Raw genomic sequence first — 22,199 nt, forward strand, 5'->3', positions numbered from 1 at the left:
TTACAGGGAGGTCAAGCCCAGCTAGGCCTTACACGATTCCCAGGGGGCAGGTGAATCCAATTCTATTCCATCTCCCAGAATGTTGTCTACTTCATCTCCCAGAATGTTGTGCTGTCCTGGAGCTGGAATGGCCAACTGGCTGGTGGGTGATCTGGGAGTAGTATAGGAAGGGCCTCCACAGGGGAGGTCATGCTCGGTCAGTCAGTCGTATTTATTGAGCACTTACTGGGTGCCAAGCACTGTACTACGTGCTTGGCAGAGTACAATACAACAATAAACAGACTCATTCCCTGCCCACAGTGAACTGGCAGAACCTGGGCTCTGGACTGATTTGGTGGTAACACATGGTGACATAGCGACCCCATGGGACTCGGGAATCTGGGCGCCGCATTGGCTGAGTGACTGAAACTCCGGGTATAGATGGGGAAGCTGAACCCATGACACACCCAGGGCGCATGGGTGTCATTGGTGTCAGTCCCTCAGCAGACCCCTCCTGGATTGCTCCCAGGGGAGAAGAGGATCACGTCTGCCCTCTAGCCAGCCCTGGAGTAGGGTGTCTCCTCTGCCTCCAGGGACTGGGGGACCCCTTCTCCCACCCCCAGCTGTAAGTCCTGCCCCCTGCCCCAGAATAGAGTGGGACATTCTTGGTTCTATCCTCAGGGGGGAGAGCTTCCTCCCATTTCCCGGCCGAGGTCCCTGGCGTGTTCTCGGGGCCATTCCCTGATGTAAGTTCTGTTCCCTGTGCCGTTCCCAGGTGTAAGGTCTGCCCCCTGACTTTCTTCACAAAGTCCGAAATGCAGATCCACTCCAAGTCGCACACGGAGGCCAAGCCCCACAAGTGCCCGCACTGCTCCAAGTCCTTTGCCAACGCGTCCTACCTGGCCCAGCACCTGCGCATCCACTTGGGCGTCAAGCCCTATCACTGCTCCTACTGTGAGAAATCCTTCCGCCAGCTCTCCCACCTCCAGCAGCACACCAGGTGAGGGCCTTCTGCGGGAACCAGGGCTAGGGGATGGGGGTGATCTTGGGTGAATGATCAGGGGGTTGAGTGTGTGCCCTGTGGGGGGACAGGGTGAACTTCTGGAGTCTTGGTGCCCTGGCTGAGGAGGGAGGGGATTGAGAAGGCAGGGGAGGAGCAGCGTGAGCTCACCAGCCTGAGGTTTGCCAGTCAGGGCTCATCAGGGCAGGGGCCACCCAGGACTCCCCAGCCCTTGAGCCACTCCTGATTCTCCAGTCCAAGAGCCTTAGTCCAGGGATTTCTCTTCAGGATCCTCCCCCAGGCCTAGTGCTGGTTGGCGGGAGGGAACGGAAGCCAGCAGGGAGCCCTTCCCCTACCTCCACTGGGTCCTCTGGGGCGAATTCTCTACACTTCAGTGCAGTTCTTTCCTCACTGATCACCCAAGATTCCTTCCCTGGCTGCTATTGGGAGTAGGAGCTCACCTATGCACTTGCCCCCCAGGGGAGGATGGTGAGGGAGAGGCAGGATTGGGGGGCAGTAGATATAATGAGAGTGATGATGGTATTCGATAAGCGTTACCTAAGTGGTAAGCACTGTGCCAAGCCCTGGGGTAGGTGCAGTACAGTCAGCTCAGACACAGTCCGTCTCCCATAAGGGGCTCACAATCTAAGGCAGGAGGAGAACAGATATTGAATCCCCATTTTTCAGATGAGAAAACTAAGGTGCAGGAAAGTTAAGAGACCTGCCTTATATCACCCAGGAGGCTAGTGGAGGAACTGGGATTAGAACCAAGGTCTCCTGACTCCCAAGCCTGTGCTCTTTCCAATAGATCACACTACTTCTCTGCAGAGAATGAAAAGAGAAAGCAGATCCAAAGGCAGGGGAGACAGAAACAGAGAGATAATCCCTCCAGTAATGTTCACCTTGCCCCCCCCTCCTCCTTTTACTTCTCTCCCCTTAGTATCCTCCTTTTCCTCTTTCTTTTCCTCAGCAACAGCAATTTCCATAGGGGCCTGCAGCTATTGGTTTAAATGGGGGAGCTTCTTGGCTTCCTGGTCATTAGTTGTGGATAATAATAACAATAAAAATAGTAATAATAATAGTGCTTATTAGGCACTTAATGTTTACCAAGCACTGTTTTAAGCACTGGGGTAGATACTCATTCAATAGTATTTATTGAGTGCTTACTATGTGCAGAGCACTGTACTAAGCGCTTGGAATGTACAAGTCGGCAACAGATACAGTCCCTGCCATTTGACGGGGTTACAGACTAATTGGAGGAGATAGGCAGACAAGAACAATGGCAATAAATAGAGTCAAGGGGAAGAACATGTCATAAAAACAATCGTAAATAAATAGAATCAGGGTGATGTACATCTCATTAAACAAAATAAACAAAATAAATAGGGTGATAAAGATATATACAGTCCAGCGGACGAGTACAGTGCTGAGGGGGTGGGAAGGGGGAGGGGGAGGAGGAGAGGCAAAAGGGGGGAGAAGAGGGTTTAGCTGTGGAGAGGTGAAGGGGGGGGTAGAGGGAGCAGAGGGACAAAGGGGGGAGCTCAGTCTGGGAAGGCCTCTTGGAGGAGGTGAGTTTTAAGTAGGGATTTGAAGAGGGGAAGAGAATTAGATTGTCTGAGGTGAGGAGGGAGGGCGTTCCAGGCCCGCGGGAGGATGTGGCCCAGGGGTCGGCGGCGGGATAGGCGAGACCGAGGGACGGTGAGGAGGTGGGCGGCAGAGGAGTGGAGCGTGCGGGATGGGCAGTAGAAAGAGAGCAGGGAGGAGAGGTAGGAAGGGGCAAGGTGATGGAGAGCCTTGAAGCCTAGAGTGAGGATACAAGTCAATCAGGTTGGACACAGTCCCTGTCCCATGTGGGGCTCACGCTTTTAATTCCCATTTTACAGATAAGGCAACTGAGGCCCAGAGAAGTTAAGTGACTTGCCCAAAGTCACATAGCAGACGTGTGGTGGAGCTGGGGTTAGAGCCCAGGTCCTTCTGACTCCCAGGCCCGTGCTGTCTCCGGTAAGCCTCGCTGCTTCTCTAGGTGCACGGCCATTGACCTGAGAATTGTATTTGCTTACTATGTGCCAAGCTCTGTATTAAGTCCTGGGGTAGGTGCAAATTCATCAGATTGGACGCAGTCCCTGTCGCACAGGTCACTCACAATCTAAATAGGTCATGGGTTCTAATCCTAGCTCTTCCACTTGTCTGCTCTGTGACTTTAGGCAAGTCACTTCACTTCTCTGAGCCTCAGTTACCTTACCTGTAAAATGGGAATTAAGTCCATGTGTCCCCTGTGGGGCAGGGACTGTGTCCAACATGATTACATTCTATCTACCACAGCACTTCTCTCCTTTGAATCGACGCCGTATCGTGGCAGGAGAATTTGCGAACGCTGGTGAAGCTTAGAGCTATGCCATTTAAGGCTACCCATAATGAAAAGGTCTAAGCCGAAGCGTCAGACAAAGTCGATTCACCTCTGCTGGGCAGCAGTGGCATGGGAAAGAGTCAAAGGCGAATGATCAAGTGATCAAAACATTGATCAAAGACAACGGCAGAGACTCAAGTTTTTACTGCATGGAAGAAAGCAATCTTTACCAAGAAAACCCTATGGATACCCACAACAGAACAACTTTGTGAAAGGAGATGGGACGTTCTGAAGAGGGTGTGCCCATGGAGTTGCTATAGGTCAGAAACGACTCGACGGCATTTGAAGAAGAGGCCACAGTGCGTAGAGCAGTGCTTGGCACATACAATAATAATAATAATAATGATAATAAGTAGCAGGGAGAACAGGAATTGAACCCCCATTTTACAGCTGAGGAAACCGGCACAGAGAAGGACTTGATTTGCTCAGTGTCACACAGCAGGTGAGTGACAGAGCCATAATTAGAACCCAAGTTCTCTGACTTCCAGGCCTGGGCTCTTTCCACTAGTCCACACTACTTTTCCTAAGCACACCAACCTCAGTTCTGAAAGCTTCGGTAGAGGCAAGGCGAGGGGAGCAGGAAGAGTTGTTGTGAGCTCACGTGGTCAGGGGATGTGTCTGTTATATTGTTATATTGTACTGTCCCAAGTGCTTAGTACAGTGTTCTGCATGCAGTAAGAACTCAGTAAGTACGACTGATTGAGAATCAGCGTGTCCTAGTGGATAGAGCATGGGCCTGGAAGTCAGAAAGACCCGGATTCTAATCCCGGCTCTACCACTTTTCTGCTGTGTGACCATGGGCAAGTCACTTTTTTTTTCTGGGCCTCATTTATCTCATCTATAGAATGGGGATTAAGACTGTGAGCACCATGTGAGACATGAACTGTGTCCAACCTGATTAGTCTGTATCTACCCCAGCGCTTACTACAGTGCCTGGCAGGTAGTAAGTGTTTAACAAGTATTCATTCGTTCATTCAGTCGTATTTATTGAGTGCTTACTGTAGTGCAGAGCATTGAACTAAGCACTTGGCAGAGTACAATACAACAAAAAACAGACATATTCCCTGCCCACAATGAGCTTACAGTCTTGAGAGGGAGAGACAGATATCAATATAAATAAATAAATTATAGATATGTAAGTGCTCTGGGGCTGGGAGGGGGAAGAATACCAATACCAATGGAAATACCAATGGAAAAAAAAGATGCTGTGTCCACAAAGGAAACTCTGGTGGTAACTTCTGAGAAACCCTGCGCTCAGTACGGTCAACACTCTCAGGCCCCCTGCACCTCCTTGGTCTCAGAAGAATATGCTTTGGTCAAGTTGGGAATGTGGTGAATCCTTTAGAGTGGACTGGGCAGACTTTCACTGAGGACTTGAGCTCTCAGCTTGCCTCTGAAGCATGGGATGGTGGGCAGGTGGGCAGGGGAGGGGAGATGGATCAGGAAGGAGCACTGTGAAGGTCAGGGATTGAGTTTGTTGTCTGAAGTGGAGTGAGTGGGTGGGACAAAAAAAGAAAGTGTCAAGGAGCAGCCACCTGCTGCTCCATGGCACGTCTTGGAGAAGCCACCAGGATTCATTGGATTCTCTGACGCTGTCCCTTTCAATCAGTCAGTGGTATTAATTGAACACTTGTGCAGAGCATTCTACTAAGTACTTGGGAGAATACAGTTGGTAGACACCATCCATACCTGCCCTCAAGTAGCTTACAGTCTAGTGGGGGTGTTAGTCAATAAAAATAAATTACAGGTAGGGGAGAACATGATCCTGAGACCACGCTATAAAGGTGAAGAGGAAGGAGACAGTGAAAAGGAAGGAGAGACAGTGGAGTGAAAAGGAGGAGAGAGAATAGACTGGGGAATGGGGGTGGAGAGGGTGAACTGAGAGGAGAGGTTGGAGAGGACGAAGAGAGGAAAGGAAGGAGAGGGAGGAGAGGTGGAAAGGAAGGAGAGAGTGGAGGAGGAGAGAGTACACTCGGGGGAGAAGGGAGAGAAGAAGGAGAGGGTGAACCAGGAGAAAAAAGTGGAGAGGGAAGAGGGGAAAGGTAGGGAGGGAGGGTGGACTGGGAGGAGAGGACAGAGAGGGAAAGAGCATTCTGGGAGGAGAGGGCAGAGAGGGAGTAGGCCCAGGGAACAGTCTCATTCTTTCTAGCCCCAGGAAGAGGCCTCTGAGAGTCTCAGGAAGTCTTACTGTGAGGGCACTGTTGGCTTTCGCCTGAGTGGCCCAAAGACCTGGAACTGGGGGTGGGGAGAGTGCTGTTCCTCTGGAAGGGCCTGGCCCCAGAGACCGGGCCATCTGGCTGGGAAGGCGAGGGCTCCCTCTGGGCCCACACTGCTAGTTCAGGAAGCGGGTTTGAGATGGGGTTGGTCAGGGACTGGGCAAAGGATTCCATGTATGAGAACCCTGGCGTTGTCTGGGAAAAGGTTCTATTTCCGGAGGAGGTAGAGGAAATCAAAAGGCAATGGCAAGGGGAGGAGAAGGGGTGAGCCCAGGGTACCCCATGCAGAGCCTGGAACATAAGAAAACAGAAAAGGGAAGTCTTGTGGCCTGGACTTCAAGGATATAAATGCTTCCCCCTCAGTGGAGACCAGCACACAGAGATTCTGTGTTTTTAGGTTGAAAGAGGAAAGGAGCAAGTAGAAGCAAACCAAGAAAAGAAGCCTAGCATGGACTTTCTGAGCAGTTTCCTTTATTTTTTTTAGTGGTATTTATTAACTGCTTATTGTTTGCCAAGCGCTCTTCTAAGTGCTCTGGTAGATACAAGCAAATTGGATACAAGGAGTCCCTGTCCTACCTGGGGCTCACAGTCTTTATCCCCATATTACAGATGAAGTAACTGAGGCACAGAGAAGTGATGTGATTTGCCCAAGGTCGCATAGCAGACAAGTGGCGGAGGAGGGATTAGAACCCAAGTCCTTCTGCCACCCAGTCTGTGCTCCATCCACTAGGCCAGGCTGCTTCTCTGAGGCTTTTCCCCACTAGCATAGAGGACAAACATATTAAGCCCGTCCGATTAGACTGTAAACCCATCAAAGGGCAAGGAATGTCTCTATCTGTTACCGATTTGTACATTCCAAGCGCTTAGTACAGTGCTCTGCACATAGTAAGCGCTCAATAAATACTATTGAATGAATATTCAATATTCAATATTCAATATTGGAGAAGCAGCGTGGCTCAGTGGAAAGAGCATGGGCTTTGGAGTCAGGGCTCATGAGTTCGAATCCCAGCTCTGCAACTTGTTGGCTGTGTGACTGTGGGCAAGTCACTTAACTTCTCCGTGCCTCAGTTCCCTCATCTGTAAAATGGGGATTAAGACTGTGAGCCCCACGTGGGACAACCTGATTCCCCTATGTCTACCCCAGCGCTTAGAACAGTGCTCGGCACATAGTAAGCGCTTAACAAATACCAACATTATTAATATTTGTATCTAAAATTGTGAAATAAATTACGTTGAATTAAGCATATACACAAGAGGGCTAAAGATGGGTATAAGTAATCAATCAATCAAAAGTATTTACTGAGTGCTTAATATGCGAATAGACAGCATCCAACCTGATTACCTGGGATCTACCCAGCACTTACTATAGTGCCTGACACATAGTAAATGCTTAACAAATACCATAAAAAAGCATTATACTAAGTGCTTGGGAGAATACAGTTCAATAGAATTATCAGATACATCCACTGCTCATAAGGAGCTCACAGTCTAGAGGGGTGACAATATAAAAACATAATCTACGGATACGTGCATAAACTGTTTAACAAGTTTTAGAGGACAGTGGAGACAATATGATGGTGCAGGCAGTAGTGGGCAGTGAGCACAGTTTAACAGTTGGGAGGCAGTAATGGCCAGGTGAAAGCCACTTGTCCACTGTGTGACCTCCGGCTAGTCACTTCACTTCTCTGTGCCTCAGTTACCTCATCTGTAAAATGGGAATTAATACTGTGAGTCCCATGTGGACATGGATTGTGTCCAACCTGCCTATCTTGTATCTGTCTCAGTGTGTAGTACAGTGCCCTTTTTTTTCATGGTATTTGTTAAGTACTTACTGTGTGCCAGCCGCTGTACTGTATGCTGGGGTAGATACTGAGCTAATTAGGTTGGACATAGTCAAAGTCCCACATGGGGCTCACAGTCATAATCCTCATTTTACAGATGAGGGAATTGAGGCACAGAGAAGCCCAAGGTCACGCAACAGAGAAGTGGCAGAGCCGGTTTTAGATTCTGAGGCCCAGGCCCGGGCTCTAACCACTAGACCATACTTTTTTTTTTGTTTTCATATTTAAGTGCTTTCTGCGCCTGGCGCATAGTAAGCACTTAAATATGAAAACAAAAAAAAAAGCATTGAGGGGCAGAAGAAGGAAGTGGGGACAGTGGAGTGCAGTTGGGGCGATTTCTCAGTGGAGTTGTAAGGCTTGTTCGTTGGCTCTTGGAAGATAGGGAGGGGTTGTTTGCAAATTTAAAAGATGAAATGGAACCTAGGGAAACTGTCACAGTTCAGGAATACAGGTAGAGAAAGGAGAACAACTGGATTTCAACAGTCTCAGGGAAATAAAATATGTCATTCAAGGGGAAGAAGACACTGGGGAAGGAGACCTGGAAGTTTCTGAAGGAAACCGTATTAAAGTAACTGGAAAAATGATCCCTTTGCAGAGAAAAATGAGAGGGAAGGAGGAAGCTTCATAGGCCAAACAAAGAACACCATATGTTGCTGAGACATAAATGGGAAAAACTACCAGATGGGGAAAGTTAGGGCAGATTATCAAGGAATGGCAAAAAGAATAGAAGAGGCTTCAAGAGTAAGATCAGAAAAGGGAAACGGGGAGATGAAGTGCAACTTGTAAAGCTTAAAAGGGAACTGAAAAATAGCTATCCGGAACAAGAGAATCAAGAGGAATGTTGCCCCTCCCACTCCCCACCCCTCCATAGATGGGGAGGGAAAAGCTCACAAGAGGTGAAAACCTAAAAGTATTTTTTAAAATCTTTTCTTTTACCAAAAAAAAAAAGGGAAAAGAAAAAAGAACTGTGTGCTAGAAATTTCACAGGCCACTGTGGAGTGGGTGGTTGGAAAATCAGACTTGAGTTGGGAAGGCTGAGTGAAGGATGATTTTAATGTTAGGCACATCCAGACCTCCAGACCCTGCGGTCTTTTATACCACAGATTCTTAGGGAATTGACCGAAGCCATTCCAAAGCCCCTTTATGGAAATTTGAGGAAGCCTGGGGACAGGCCCAGGCGCTGACAGGCAGAGCGGTCAGTTAGTGAGTGAGTGCGTGCTTATATTTTAGGAAAGGGAAAAGGTGCCTAGAAATTCCAACTTCAGTCTGAGGGAAGACACTGGAAAAAAGTCATCACATAATCAGTGATCCCTCAGAAGAGAATGGAAAACTTGGAGGTAACCAGCACACTTCATAGACATAAGTCCTGTGACCCTAACATTTTTTTTTTTAAATAGTATTTTTTAAAGGCTTACTCTGTGCTAGGTGTTCTAAGCACTGGGGTAGATACAAGCTATTCAGGTTGGTCACAGTCCCTTTCCCACATGGGGCTCACAGTCTTAGCCCCCATTTTACAGATGAGGTAATTGAGACAGAGAAATTAAGCGACTTGCCCAAGGTCACACATCAGACCCCGGAATTAGAACCCAGGTCCTTCTGACTCCCAGGCCCTTGCTGTATTCACTAGGCCATGCTGCAACTCACTTCTCCCTTAATCTCTTATTTAATTTCCTGTCAATCAACCAATCAATCAGTAGTATTTATTAAGTGCTTACTGGTGTTCAGCTATCCTATAAATTGACACCTTATTGTGACAGGAGAGTTTGCGTATGCTAATGAAACTTAGAGCTACGCCATATAGGGCTACCAGTAATTGAAAGGTCTAAGCTGAAGCTCAGACAAAGTCGATTCACTTGTGCTGCGCAGCAGCAGCATGGGAAAGAGTCAGAGGTAGATGATCAAGTGATCAAAACATGGAACAAAGATAAAGCAGAGACTCAAGTTTTTACTGTGTGAAAGTAGGCATTGGTAAACCACTTCCGTATCTTTACCAAGGAAACTCTATGGATACACATACCAGAACAACTTTATGATAGAAGATGGGACGCTCTGAAGAGGCTGTGTCCATAGAGTCGCTGTGGGTCAGAAACGACGGCTTTGAAGAAGAAACTGTGTTCAGAACACTCTACTAAGCACTTGGTTGAGTACAAAACAATAAAGTTGGTAGGCATGATCCCTGCCCTCAGGAGCTGACCAGATTTTAGGAGAGAACTAGACCGACTTCAGTAAGTCTTTGTCTGGCTCTGGGGAGGTCACTTGGCTGAAGGGTCCACATCGAGTTTGCAGGTGATAGCTTAAATGGGGGCAAAGGAAGAAGCAGCATAGCCTAGTGGATAGAGTAGCGGTCTGGGATCATTTAAACTGTGAGCCTGTCATTGGGCAGGGATTGTCTCTATTTGTTGCCAAATTGTACATTCCAAGTGCTTAGTACAGTGCTGTGCACATAGTAAGCGCTCAATAAATACTATTGAATGATCAGAAGGATCTGGGCTCTAATTCCTGCTCTGCCGCATGTCTGCTGTGTGACCTGGGGCAAGTTGCTTAACTTTTTTGTGTCTGTTACCTCATCTGTAAAATGTGAGCCCCATGGAGGACATGGACAGTGTCCAAACTGAGTGCCTGGCACGTAATAAGCACTTAACAAAAAAGGATGGGATCATTCAGCCTGTCCATCAACAGTATTCATTGAGTGCCTATGCAGAACATGGAACTCAGCCCTTGGGAGAGGATGGTAGAATTAGTGGAGTAGATCCCTGTCCTCAAGGAGTGTACAATCTAGTAGGAAAGACAGACACTAAAATAAATTCCCAGGCCGGCAGACACAACTGAGTTTAAAGGTACATCCTTAAGTGCTGGGATAAGAGAGAGAGGAACTCAAGTGCTTGGTTACCGTGGAAATGCTGAAGCATCAATAGGGGAATATATTGAGTGGGGCAATGGGAGATGAATCAGGAAAAGCCTCCTGGAGAGACTTTGAAGGTGAGGAGCGCTGTGGTCTGCTGGATGTGAAGGGGGAGGGAGCTTAGAAAAGAGAAGTCCGAGGGGCAACAGACCAAGGAACGGGTCCTAAACTGAACAAAATGTCCTCCTATTTTACATTTCCAGGGGGGATGGGAGGGAAAGGAGGAAATCAGGTGAAACACCTCATAATATTATAATAATCATGGCATTTAAGTGTTTGCTGCATTGCCAAGAATTGGTGTAGGTATGAGATAACCAGGTTGGTTGCAGTCCCTGTCCTACATGGGGCTCACAGACTAAATAGGAGATAAAACAGGTATTTTTTTTTTAAATGGTATTTGTTGGGTGCTTACTCTGTGCCAGGCACTGTATTAAGTTCATTCAATAGTATTTATTGAGCGCTTACTATGTGCAGAGCACTGTACTAAGCGCTTGGGATGAACAAGTCGGCAACAGATAGAGACAGTCCCTGCCGTTTGACGGGTTTACAGTCTAATCGGGGGAGACGGACAGACAATAACAATGGCAATAAATAGTGTCAAGGGGAAGAACATCTTGTAAAAACAATGGCAACTAAATAGAATCAAGGCGATGTACAATTCATTAACAAAATAAATAGGGTAATGGAAATATATACAGTTGAGCGGATGAGTACAGTGCTGTGGGGTAGATACGGGGTTGGATAGATACGAGGTTGGATACTGTCCATGTCTTACATAGGGCTCACATTCTGAATCCCCATTTTCCAGATGATGAAATTGAGCTACAGGAAAGTGAAATGTCTTGTCCAAGATCCCACAGCAGGAAAGGGGCAGAGCCAGCATTAGAATTCAGGGTTTCTGATTTCCAAGACTGCTCTTTCCACTGGAGAACTCAACCAAGAGTAGGGTATTGGACCCAGCAGAATTTAGGCTGTTTGCCTCTGCTTCCTAGGATCTTTTGGCTTTACTTTCAAGAATGACTGGGTTTGTGGGGGAACTGCAGTATGTTTGTGGAGGTCCATCGTTCTGTTACCTCAGGACCATAACCTGGCATTGAGTAGATGGTTAAGATTAAGTGCTTACACTAAGCTCTCAATGAATACGTTTGAATGAATAAGTGAATGAATGTGGCAATGGCATGTGGAGAAAGGGGAGAGGTCATTGTGCAGCAATAGGGAATATTTTACTACCTGATGAGCTTCGAAAGATTTTGCAAGAGTGACTAGTTTCAGCCCAAGAGATTTGACAGTGGTATTTATTAATAAATCCCACTAGTATGTGCTGAGCACTGTGCTTAGCACTGGGGTAGTTCCAAGATAATCAGCTAAGACCCAACCTATGACTTACACAGGGCTCCCATTCTAAGAAGGAGAGGGGAGCAGGAACCCGATCCCCATTTTCAAATGCGGAAGCCAAAGTCCAGAAAGGCTAAGTGACTTGCCCAAGGTTGCCCAACAGGCCAGGGCTTGAGTCTCCTGGCTTCTTGCACCATTCTCTTTTCACTAGGCCAAACTGCCTCCCACCTCCTGACAGCAAGTGGTATTAAATGCTGGAATGGGTGAATTGAGGAAGGTTGAAATTCTTCTCTGGAGATCTCTACTACAAGACAGATGGTAATCTCATCTGCAGGGCCTAAGTGAGGCGAGTTTAGGATTGTCTGAGAAGAAGGCTGAGTTGGGATGGAGCACACTGGATTATAAACTCCTGGGGGGCAGAGATCTTGTTTATTCACTCTCTCTGGCAAGCACTTTGTACAGTGCTCTGTGCAGTGAGAAACAGTGTGGCCTAGTGATGAGTTTACGGGCCTGGGGGTCAGGATTGGGGTTCTAATGCCGGCTCCGCCACTTGCCTGCTTTGCAACTTTGGGCAAGTCATTCTCCTTCTCTCTGCCTCGGATACCGCATCTGTAAAATGAGGATTAAGACTGTGACCCCCATGTGGGACATGGATTAGGTCCAACCTGATTAGTTTATAACTATGCCAGTGCATAGAACAGTGCCTGACATGTAGTAGGTGCTTAACAAATGCCATAAAAAAGGGTAAAGACGTCACATAGGCTGAAGTATGTAAGCAGACTGAAGGGGAGATGGTCAGAGCTAACTATATGTGTGTCGCCTGTGAGGAGGTGAGGGTAGGAAGGAGTCATGAGGTCTTCTCAGACTCCGAGTCACCTTTCCTTGTCCGCCTTGGATCTGGACAAGAACCTTAGAATGGTGAGCTGGACCAGGTGGCCTTTGAAATCCCAGCCGGTAGCTGGGCTGCGGGGGAACCTGGCTTGGGCAGGCTGAAGTCAATGGAGCCCATTTCTCTGTTGGCCAAAGGTCATGTCCTGATCTAGTGAACCTATCCCTGGGCTGATGGGTGGGGATCTCCACTGGGATCCTCTAGCCTCCATGGTGGTCAAGTGATACTGACAGCTCAAGTGGGAGGCTCCAAGCCCGTGTCTCACTCCTCGAGGTCATTGCTGTTGCAGAATTCACACCGGAGACAGACCCTACAAGTGCCCACACCCTGGCTGTGAAAAGGCTTTCACCCAGCTCTCCAACCTCCAGGTCAGTACTCAAGTTCTGCCTGCTGGGTGGGAGGGCAGTAAGGGGGTAGGAGGGGAGAAGAGAATGGAGGGAACCTCCCCTTAGGGAGCCGGGGGCAGATCTTCTTGAAGGAAGATACTGGGGGCTGTTCTCCCTTTGGTGGAGGTACAGGGGGAGCTAGACTCCAGAATAGTCCCTCCTGGAGGAGGCCTGGGCTAGCTGTGTCTGGATTTGGGGAGGGAGGGAGAGGTCCTGGGCTAGAAGGATGGGGAACAAGGGAGGAGAAGAAGGAAGGGGAGGGTGGAGAAGGAGGAGGGTCTACCCCTCTCTCTTGGGGAGGGTGGAGAAGGAGGAGGGTCTACCCCTCTCTCTTGCCTACACTTCTCCCTTTGCAAATTGGACCCAGAAGGATCCAGGTGAGCAGGGGTTAGCTGTGCTTGGAGCCTCCCACACAGGCTGGTCAGAGATGACACCAAGGCTTGCCACGTGGGCCCTGCGAATGGGGTTGGGCAGTCAGTCACGTGAGCCCCTCGCACCCTCAGTGATAACTCATCTCCTGGCGCCCCACAGTCTCACCAGCGACAGCACAATAAGGACAAACCCTACAAGTGTCCAAACTGCTACCGGGCATATACAGACTCCGCTTCGCTGCAGATTCACCTTTCAGCACATGCAATCAAACACGCAAAGGCCTACTGCTGCAGCATGTGTGGGCGGGCCTACACCTCGGTGAGTTGGGGGATTACCGGGTGGTGGCCGGGGGGTGCTGCCTGCTTGCCTCTGGTTTAGAGCTGCAGGGGTGCTAATGACAGCGAGGGTGTGGAGAGCCGACTAAAGTGGAGGGATTGCCCTGGATCACGTGACTTGGGGTCATCCCGAACCGGCTTCAGCCCCAAAGCAGTGTGGGCCTAGCATTGTTTGGATCTGTTTGATGGTGTGGGAGTCGGGGACTGGGTGAGATCCTTTCTCCAGAGCAAGGGGATTCTAGCCATAGAGGTGGGGAGGGGAATCCCAAATTGGGGTTGAGGGCTCCCAGAATCCCCGAGCCTCCCCAGTGAGGACACTAACCACACAGGAGCCTTGCTCCCTGGCCTCGTTGCCCAGCAGCGAATTAAGGAATAAAGGAGTGGGATCTTGGGTGAAAGGTGGGAGCGGGGCCTGAAGGCTGGGAGATCTGCTGGGCACTGTTGCTGACCCTTCCTGTCCTGCCTCTCTACCTCCATTTTCCCGCCGCCGCAGGAGACATACTTGATGAAGCACATGTCTAAACACACCGTTGTGGAGCACCTGGTCACCCATCACTCGCCCCAAAGGACGGAGTCGCCCGGCATTCCCGTGCGGATCTCCCTCATCTGAACCGGGGCCCCCCTAGCCCCCCGCACAGCTCCCCACCCTCAACCTGGGCCGGGGGGCACAGGGATGAGACCAACCAGAACACACCCACCCCCGGCCAAGCCACGAGGCCCCAGCCCTCCTGCCGGCTCCAGGAAGCTCGAAGGAAGCGCAGCTCAGAACGAGTTCTCTCTTCGCTTGTTACTTTACAGAAACAAAGCCGGGACGAGCCCCCCTTCCCTCTCCTTCCGGCCCCCACGCCAGACCCTGGAGCCCTGGCCGGCAACGATGCTAACCGGACAGTTTTGGTGACATCCAAAGACTATTTCAAAGCACTTTGAACCTCTCTGTTGGGTTATCTTTATTTCACCCCCACCCCTTCCGTTGGGTTGTCTTTCTCTTTTTTCTTTGTTTTTATTATTTTGAAATAACAAAAAAAAATATTTATTGGCCAAGAAGTTGGTGCTGCTAAAACCGAAAAATCAAAAGGAAAATTGGACAGTTGGACACGGAGGGTCTCTGTCTGTTGCCTCCTCCCGTCCTCCCGAGAGGAGAGCCACATGGGCTGGCTCTGGCAAAAGAGGAAGAGGAAGAGCCCTGGGCCGCAAGCCTCGCTGGAAAGGAGCCGTTCCTGCCTGAGGCCCGGCTCTGGGGAGCCATCACCTTCCCCATCCCCCACTCCCCGGACTGCTTGGGGGTGGCGTGGGAGCCCAGCCGTCTTCCACCAGAGCCTTGGATGGGGGGGAGAGCAAAAAGTGGGGCCAGACACCTGGAGCACCGCGCCCACCCTGCTAGAGCTAAGGCTGAAGCCTGCCCAAGGGGTGGGAATGAGGTGAGGAGGCGGGCCCAGCTGCCCGCCTCTAACGACATGGGGCAGCTGGCAGAGACTGAGGGTCCAGAACGCGGGGGCTCTCCCACCTGAGCCCAAGAGGAAAGGGACAAAGAGTTCCTGGAAGCTGCCGCCTACAGAGGAGGCCGGGCTGCATTTTGAGGGCGTGAGGTGAAGGAGCCCCGTTCCTGACCTCCCAGGGTATCTTAAGGAGAGCCAAGTTGAGGTGGTTTGGATCCGGGTCTGGGTCACGGGACTGGGCAGAGGCCTCCTGGGGCTGGCAGCTCCGGTGGGGAGAGGGAAAGGAGACAGCTTGGGGTGGCCAACAGCTAGGCCGGGGCATAAGCCTCCAGGTCCAGCACTGCCTGGTGGTGCTGGTGGCTATGGAAAAGCGGTGGGGGGGATCCTTCTTTCACTGGGGGAGGGAGAGACAACGAGGAAAGGGATAACTTTGTTCCTGGGAATTCCTGGGTGGGGCCCCAGCACCCTTAGAGCCCTCTGCACTGTGAGAGCCTCCCCTTCCTGGACCGCCCCCCCCCCCAATCTAGTACCCCACAGAAGCCTATACGCTGCTTTCTCGGTAGCCCATTAGGGTCTTGAGGCTCCCAAGCCTTCATCCCTTCTTCCTCACTCTTCCCCCCTTCAGCCTCCCCTCTTCTTCACCCACAGTCCCCTCCCCTGGGTCTCTCCCCACTGGGGGAATGCCGTTATCCCCTCTTCCCCTCTCCTTTACCTCCCCTCCCCCCCCCCGTCCCAGCCCCTTGGCTGCCGTAGAGATGACCCAAGTCTACCTCCCTTGCTGGCTAGGCTGACAGTAATCCTCTACCTCTCCTGACATACATACCTGTCTGCTCTGGGCCCGGGGCCAGTGAGGGACAGCTGAGGGCCAGGGCAGAGATGGCAGCACCCATCTAAGAGGTTCCCAAGGGCTGGGCCACTAAGTAGGCTGAAGAGTTCTCTGTCCTCCCTAAGGCTCTTTGCTGAACTAAAGCCCCTGCCTCCCTGAAGTGCGTTCACTCCCTCACCCACTGCCCAACACTAGTCCCCTCATTCCAGTAACCAACCCAGACTGACGTCTTTGAGGGAAGGCCTGGACCTCCCCCCAGGGCCTACGCCCTTTATTTCCTGCATGGATCTGGGAGTCTCTGCTCCCCCGAAAAGGTGCTTGTCCATCTTCCATGCCAGGGCTTGGCCAATCCTGTCCCATCGCCCCTCCGCCCCAGGCTTCCGGTCAGAGGCAGGTTTCCCCAGGGCTGACATGGTGCCAGGGAGTTACAGCCATGTGACTCCCAAACTCAGGCCCTGGAGAGATCCAGGTCTCTGCCTTTACCCGATGATGGTGTGTCTCCTTCCATCCAAGTCCTGGCTGGAAGGAGCCACCATCTCTGGGCCTGTCTTCTCCCACTAGACGCTCTTGCTCTGGCTGGGGCCTGTGGGCGGTCTGTGAGGAACCTCGAGCTGGATGTGGAAGGGAGTGCTCCTCAACTTGACCCTGCTAATTCTCCTCATTCCCTTGACTGTGGCACTGTGTGCCTGAGTCTCATCCATCCTCAGGACTGGGCCCCTCTAAAATGGGTCCCTGGGACATGGGGCTGCCCCTCCTGACATGGGTACCCAGGACATGCCCATCCCTGGCCTCCTCCCTCCACCCTCCCCACCGCCATGATTACATGCAGGCTGCCAGGGAGCCCGCCAGCCCCTGCTTGTCGTGGCCAAGGAAAGCGGTCAACCTGAGAAGTGGCAAAAAGCTTCCAAAAACCTTCCTTCCCTTCTTCCCATCCTTCCTTCCCACCTTCCCTTTCTCTTCCTTTCCCTTCCCTCCCTTCCTCCTTCCACCTCCTCTGCCCTGATCTGAAAGCCATGTGTGTCCCGTGTATATAGGATCTGTGTACAGAGACCAGAAAAACCCTGCCCCTGAACGCCCCCCTACCTCCCCTCAGAATTAGAAAAAACTCATCTATATATTCTGTATCTTGGGTTCCGTTTTGAATATTAACTGTGTTATTTTTATACACTTTTTAAGCCTTAACTATATCATTGTTTTACCAGTTGTTTGTTTAATGCCTCTGGTTTTTTTTTTTTGTTGTTTTTCTTTCATTTGGTTCCTTTTTCCCTTTGTTTCTGAATTGATGTTGTATGATATTCAGTATTGTAGCCTTTTGTCAGCATGTTAATACTGTGTAAATATGCTCTTATACATACTGTTAACACATCTTTTCTTTTTCTATGGGAGCGCCAGGCCACGCATATTTAGATCTAGTTACCTTATTAAAAAAGAGAAAACGGTTTGGGTTTTTTTTTTTCTGTCTTGCATTGTGGCGGCAGGAAGTTGGGGGCGTATGCCCCTGGGCCTCGGAAGGGAAGTTTGCATTATGTTAAAAAGAATCAAACGTGGGAGAAAAAAAAAACTAACAGGAAAAAAAAAGAATTAAAAAAAAATATTTGCTCTTTGTATTTCTCTGTTGTGAAGAATAAACTGTACATGCGACTGAGAGCCGCGCGGTGTTATGGTGTGGTCTGTACCTGGGGAGGGGAGGACAGTGGGCAGGCAGGACCGGGTGGGGTGGTGGGGAGTTCCCTGTGGGCCTCCTCCTACCCCACAGAGGCTGTCTGCAAAGGCCAGTGCTCAGGAAGTCTACCCAGACCAGAGAAGCCTAGCAATGATAATAATCATGGTATATGAGAAGCAGCATGACTTGGTGGAGAGAGCGTGGGCTTGGGAGTTAGAGGACATGGGCTCTAATCCCGGGTCCGCTGCTTGTCTGCTGTGTCACCTTGGGCCAGTCACTTAACTTCTCTGTGCCTCAATTACCTCATCTGTAAAATAGGGATTAGGACTGTGAGCCCCACGTGGGACAGCCTGATTACCTTGTATCTACCCCAGCGCTTAGAACAGTGCTTGGCACATAGTAAGCGCTTAACAAATACCCTAATTATTATGATTCATTCAGTGCTTAGAGAAGCAGTGGGGTCCACTGGATAGAGCATGGACACCTAGAAGTCAGAAACACCTGAGTCGTAATTCCAGGTCTGCCAGTTGTCTGCTGGGTGACCTTGGTCAAATTCCTTCACTTCTTCGGGCTGCAGTTACTTCATCTGTAAAATGGGGATTAAGATTGGGACCCCTGTGTGGGACAGGGACTGGATCCAACCCAATACAGTGCCTGGCATATAGTAAGTTCTTAAATACCACGATTATTATTAATAATGAAGGTATTTGTTAAGCGCTTACTATGGGCGAAACACTGTTCTAAGTGCTGGGGACGTGGATGGAGATACAAGGTGATCAGGTTGTCCCAATGGGTGTCTCAGTCTTAGTCCCCATTTTACATATGAGGTAACTGAGGCACAGAGAAGTTAAGTGACTTGCCCAAAGCCACACAGCTGACAAGTCGCAGAGGCGGGATTAGAACAAATGACCTCTGACTCCCAAGCCCATGCTCTTTCCACTGAGCACACATTATTACTATGTGGTGAGCCGTGTACTAGGTGCTGGGATAGATACAAGACACCTGGGGCAGACTCAGTCTCTGTCCCATGGAGGACTTTTAGTCTTCAAGGGGGAAGGAAAACAGATGATGAATCCCCATTCTACAGATGAGGAAACTGAGGCACAGAGAAATTAAGTGAGTTCCCAAAGGTCACATAGGTAAGTGGCAGAACCAGGATTAGAACTCAGGGCATATGACTCCCTGACCTGTGCTCTTTTTGCTGGACTATGTTGCGGCCTGGGCAACAGGCTATCCGGAAGGAGAGTGGGATGGTTGCCTTCCTGGACATTCAGCCTCGTGGTCAGGAATTTACCGTCTAACATCCCTAACTTCCCTCTTAATAACCCGTTATGGACCTCTCAATGAAGTCTGCCTCCACAGCTTCCTGTAGTAATGAATTCCACATGCTTACCACCCGCCATGTGAAAAAGCATTTCCTTTTTTCTCTCAAACTTAGCCTCTTCAAGCTTCAGTGGGTGCCCCCTCATCTGTCACTGAGGGATTTGGGGGACGGCAATTCTGTGTTCACTCTGTCCACACCCTCCAGGGGTATGTAAACCTTAATCCTCCTCCCCATCAGTCTTTTGTCTTTTCAGACTGAAGAAATGAAAAGCTTAACTTTTCCTGTCCGTCCTCGAGGGAAGCTGTTCCAAAGAGCTGAACACGGAGGGGAGAAAGAAGCAGGCAGTACCCGGTAAGCAGAGGGCATGACCCATCCATTTATGGGTGGCCGAGTCTGGAGGCCAAGAGCATGAGGGGATACAAGGAATGTGCTCTCCCAAGCTCTTAGTATGAAGCTCAGTACATAGTAAATGCTCAATAAATAATATTGACAATGGTGATAAGGATGATGATGTGCTGATTACTGCACACTCAGCCTGTTCTTGGGCCCCTGGGGAGCCTGGGCTGTAACAATAATAATAATAATAATGGTATTTGTTAAAGTCTTACTATGTGCCAGCCACTGTACTAAGTGCTGGGGTGATTACAAGCTAATCGGGTTGGACACGGTCCCTGTCCCACGTGGGGCTCACAGACTCGATCCACATTTTATAGATGAGGTAACTGAGGCACAGAGAAGGGAATTGATTTGTCCAAGGTCACACAGCAGACAACTGGTGGAGCTGGGATTAGAACCCTTGACCTTCTGACTCCCAGGCCCGTGCTATGTCCACCACATCATGTAGTCAAGGGGAGAGTCTGGGTTTCTGTAGAGCCTTCCCTGGTCAGGGAAGACTTCCTGGCCGGAAGCGTCTCTTCTTATCCCTGGGCTCTCAGGGTTCTGGGCCTCTGAAAGATTGTACTTCTAGTGCAGCTTTCTGGACAGCAGTCTAATCACTGGGAGATGAATCTGGATCCCTGAGTTCTTGGCTTGGCTCTGCTTCTCTTTTCCTGCATTCCTGGGTCTGTGCCTGTCTCTGGGCTGGAGCGGCCTCCCGGTTTAGAGGAGGAAAGAGGGAATTTTTGCATTGGAGCTGGAGGTTAGTCACTCAGACTTGAGGAACTGAGGAGTCCACGATGGGGCTTATGGCAACCCAAAGTCACAAGCCCGGGCCGTGGTGCCCAGGGCTGCACCCTGCCCCCCTGGACCCAGGCTGCCAACAACTGTGACTCCTAGCCAGAAAACTTATTGCAGGAGATGCAGCAATGCGACGGGAAGACGTGTGGCAAGTTTGTGACTGATGAATGTGGGGGTGTTTGCCAAGTTTGTGCATCCCTGATAAAGAAGTTAGATGCCAACTTGCCCCCACGGAGCCATGAGGTAGACTCAGAGAATGGTTGAGGATCCTAGAGACCCAAGGAGGGGAAGGTGCTTCCATCAAAGTGGAGGCCACAGGATAAAGGCCGAGCAGGGGATGTTAAGGAACATTGGCCCACCCAGAACTGATGTCAGAGGGCTTCAGGGTGATGGGAACCTTGACCTCCCAATCAATAATCAATCAGTGGTATTTATTGAGCTCTTAGTGCAAAGCACTGTACTAAGCACTTGGGAGACTGCAATAGAATTGGTAGAAACATTCGCTGCCTAAAAAGAGCTTACAGGCTTAGAGGAGTGAGGCCTCTTGGAGAAGGTTGGAAGGAAGCTGATATTAAGTTGCCAGGGTGGCCATTCCTGGGGGCATCAGCAGAGGGGTGTTTGGTAATCTTTAATGCTGTCAGGAGCCATCAACTGTGGGATAATCCACTGAGTGGTAACGGGGGCCAAGTCACTTCACTTCTCTGTGCCTCAGTTACCTCATCTGTAAAATGGAGATTAAGACTGTGAACCCCCTGTGGGACAGGGACTGTGTCCAACCTGATTATCTTGTATCTATCCCAGCGCTTAGTAAAGTGCCTGGCAGAGAGTAAGCCCTTAACAAGTACCATTAAAAAAATCAGAGAGGCTGGGCTTCTTGTGTCAATCAATCAGTCGCATTTATTGAGTGCTTACGGTGTGCAGAACACCGTACTAAGCGCGTGGAAGAGTACAATCTAAGTACATAACGAAGTTGGTGGGCACATTTCCTGTCCACAACAAACACAGTCTAGTGGGGAGGAGACAGGTAATAATATAAGTAACTAAATTACAGATAAATAAATATGTATATATATATATTATTAGGTGTTTATCCAACAAGGGCTAGAAAGTAACTAAATTAATTTCAAAAATGATGGCATTTGTTAAGTGTTTACCTAAATTACAGATAAATAAATTACATATGTATGTTATCTTTATATATTATTAATTAGGTGTTTATTCAACAAGGGCTAGAAAACTCCAGACCACGAGGTGCTGCGACCTCTTGTGCTTGCCATAGGTTGGAAAGCTTGCTGAGCTCTCTCTCCCGCTCTGTCCTAGGCTGACCTCGTTCACCACCAGAAGGCTGGAGTGACCCCTCCTGGTCCCCAGAGGGTACCGTGAAACCAGACCACTTGCTCCTCTCCCCCAGCCACCCACCTCACCTGCCAGCCAAACAGTCCGAACTCCAGAATCTGCCGGCTCTAAGGAAAGGGGCGATTTACCAGGCCGTTCAAATGGCCCATCTGGCCCAGGTTTCTGGCACCAACAGGGGCGACTGGATGTTTGGAGGAACCTTGCGATGGATGCCCTCGTCAACGCCTACCTTCAAGGTAAAAGAGGTCTCATCTGGCAAGCCTAAATCTACTGGCAAAGAGGATAGAACATGTCCCTGGGAATCAGAAGGTCTTGGGATCTAATCCCGCTCTGCTACTGTCTGTGGTGTGATCATGGACAAGTCACTTCCGTGCCTGTGCCTTCAGTGACTTCATCTGTAAAGTGGGGATTGCACCTGTGAGCTGCAGTGGGACAGGGACTATGTCCAACTCAACTTGCTTGTATCCACTCCTGCACTTAGAACAGTGTCTGGCACATAGTGCTTAACAAATACCACAATTATTATTACTTTTTATGGTATTTGTTAAGCACTTATTATGTGCCAGACACTGTACTAAGTGCTGGGGTAGATATAAGCTAATCAGGTGATCACAGTCCATGTCCCAGATGGGACTCACAATATTAGTCCCCATTTTAAGATGAGGTAACTGAGGCACAGAAAAGTTAAGCGAGTTGCCCAGAGTCACACAGGAGACAAGTGGCGGAGCCAGTATTAGAGCCCACGTCCTTCTCACT

General features: G+C 49.7%; 1 protein-coding gene across 1 annotated transcript in view; it reads left to right on the top strand.

The window, feature by feature from the left end:
- ZNF362 (zinc finger protein 362) overlaps window positions 1–17,571 on the top strand; it is a 71,714-nt gene extending 54,143 nt beyond the window's left edge. Inside the window, exons 5-8 of the mRNA XM_029066126.2 lie at window positions 755–979; window positions 12,859–12,937; window positions 13,487–13,645; window positions 14,156–17,571. Of these exons, the coding sequence (XP_028921959.1) occupies window positions 755–979; window positions 12,859–12,937; window positions 13,487–13,645; window positions 14,156–14,272 (580 nt within the window). The 3' untranslated portion in view covers window positions 14,273–17,571. The remainder of the gene's footprint in view (window positions 1–754; window positions 980–12,858; window positions 12,938–13,486; window positions 13,646–14,155) is intronic.
- Window positions 17,572–22,199: the final 4,628 nt, after the last annotated feature.

This window comes from Ornithorhynchus anatinus, chromosome 5 (genome assembly GCF_004115215.2).
Source record: "Ornithorhynchus anatinus isolate Pmale09 chromosome 5, mOrnAna1.pri.v4, whole genome shotgun sequence".
Taxonomy (NCBI): domain Eukaryota; kingdom Metazoa; phylum Chordata; class Mammalia; order Monotremata; family Ornithorhynchidae; genus Ornithorhynchus; species Ornithorhynchus anatinus.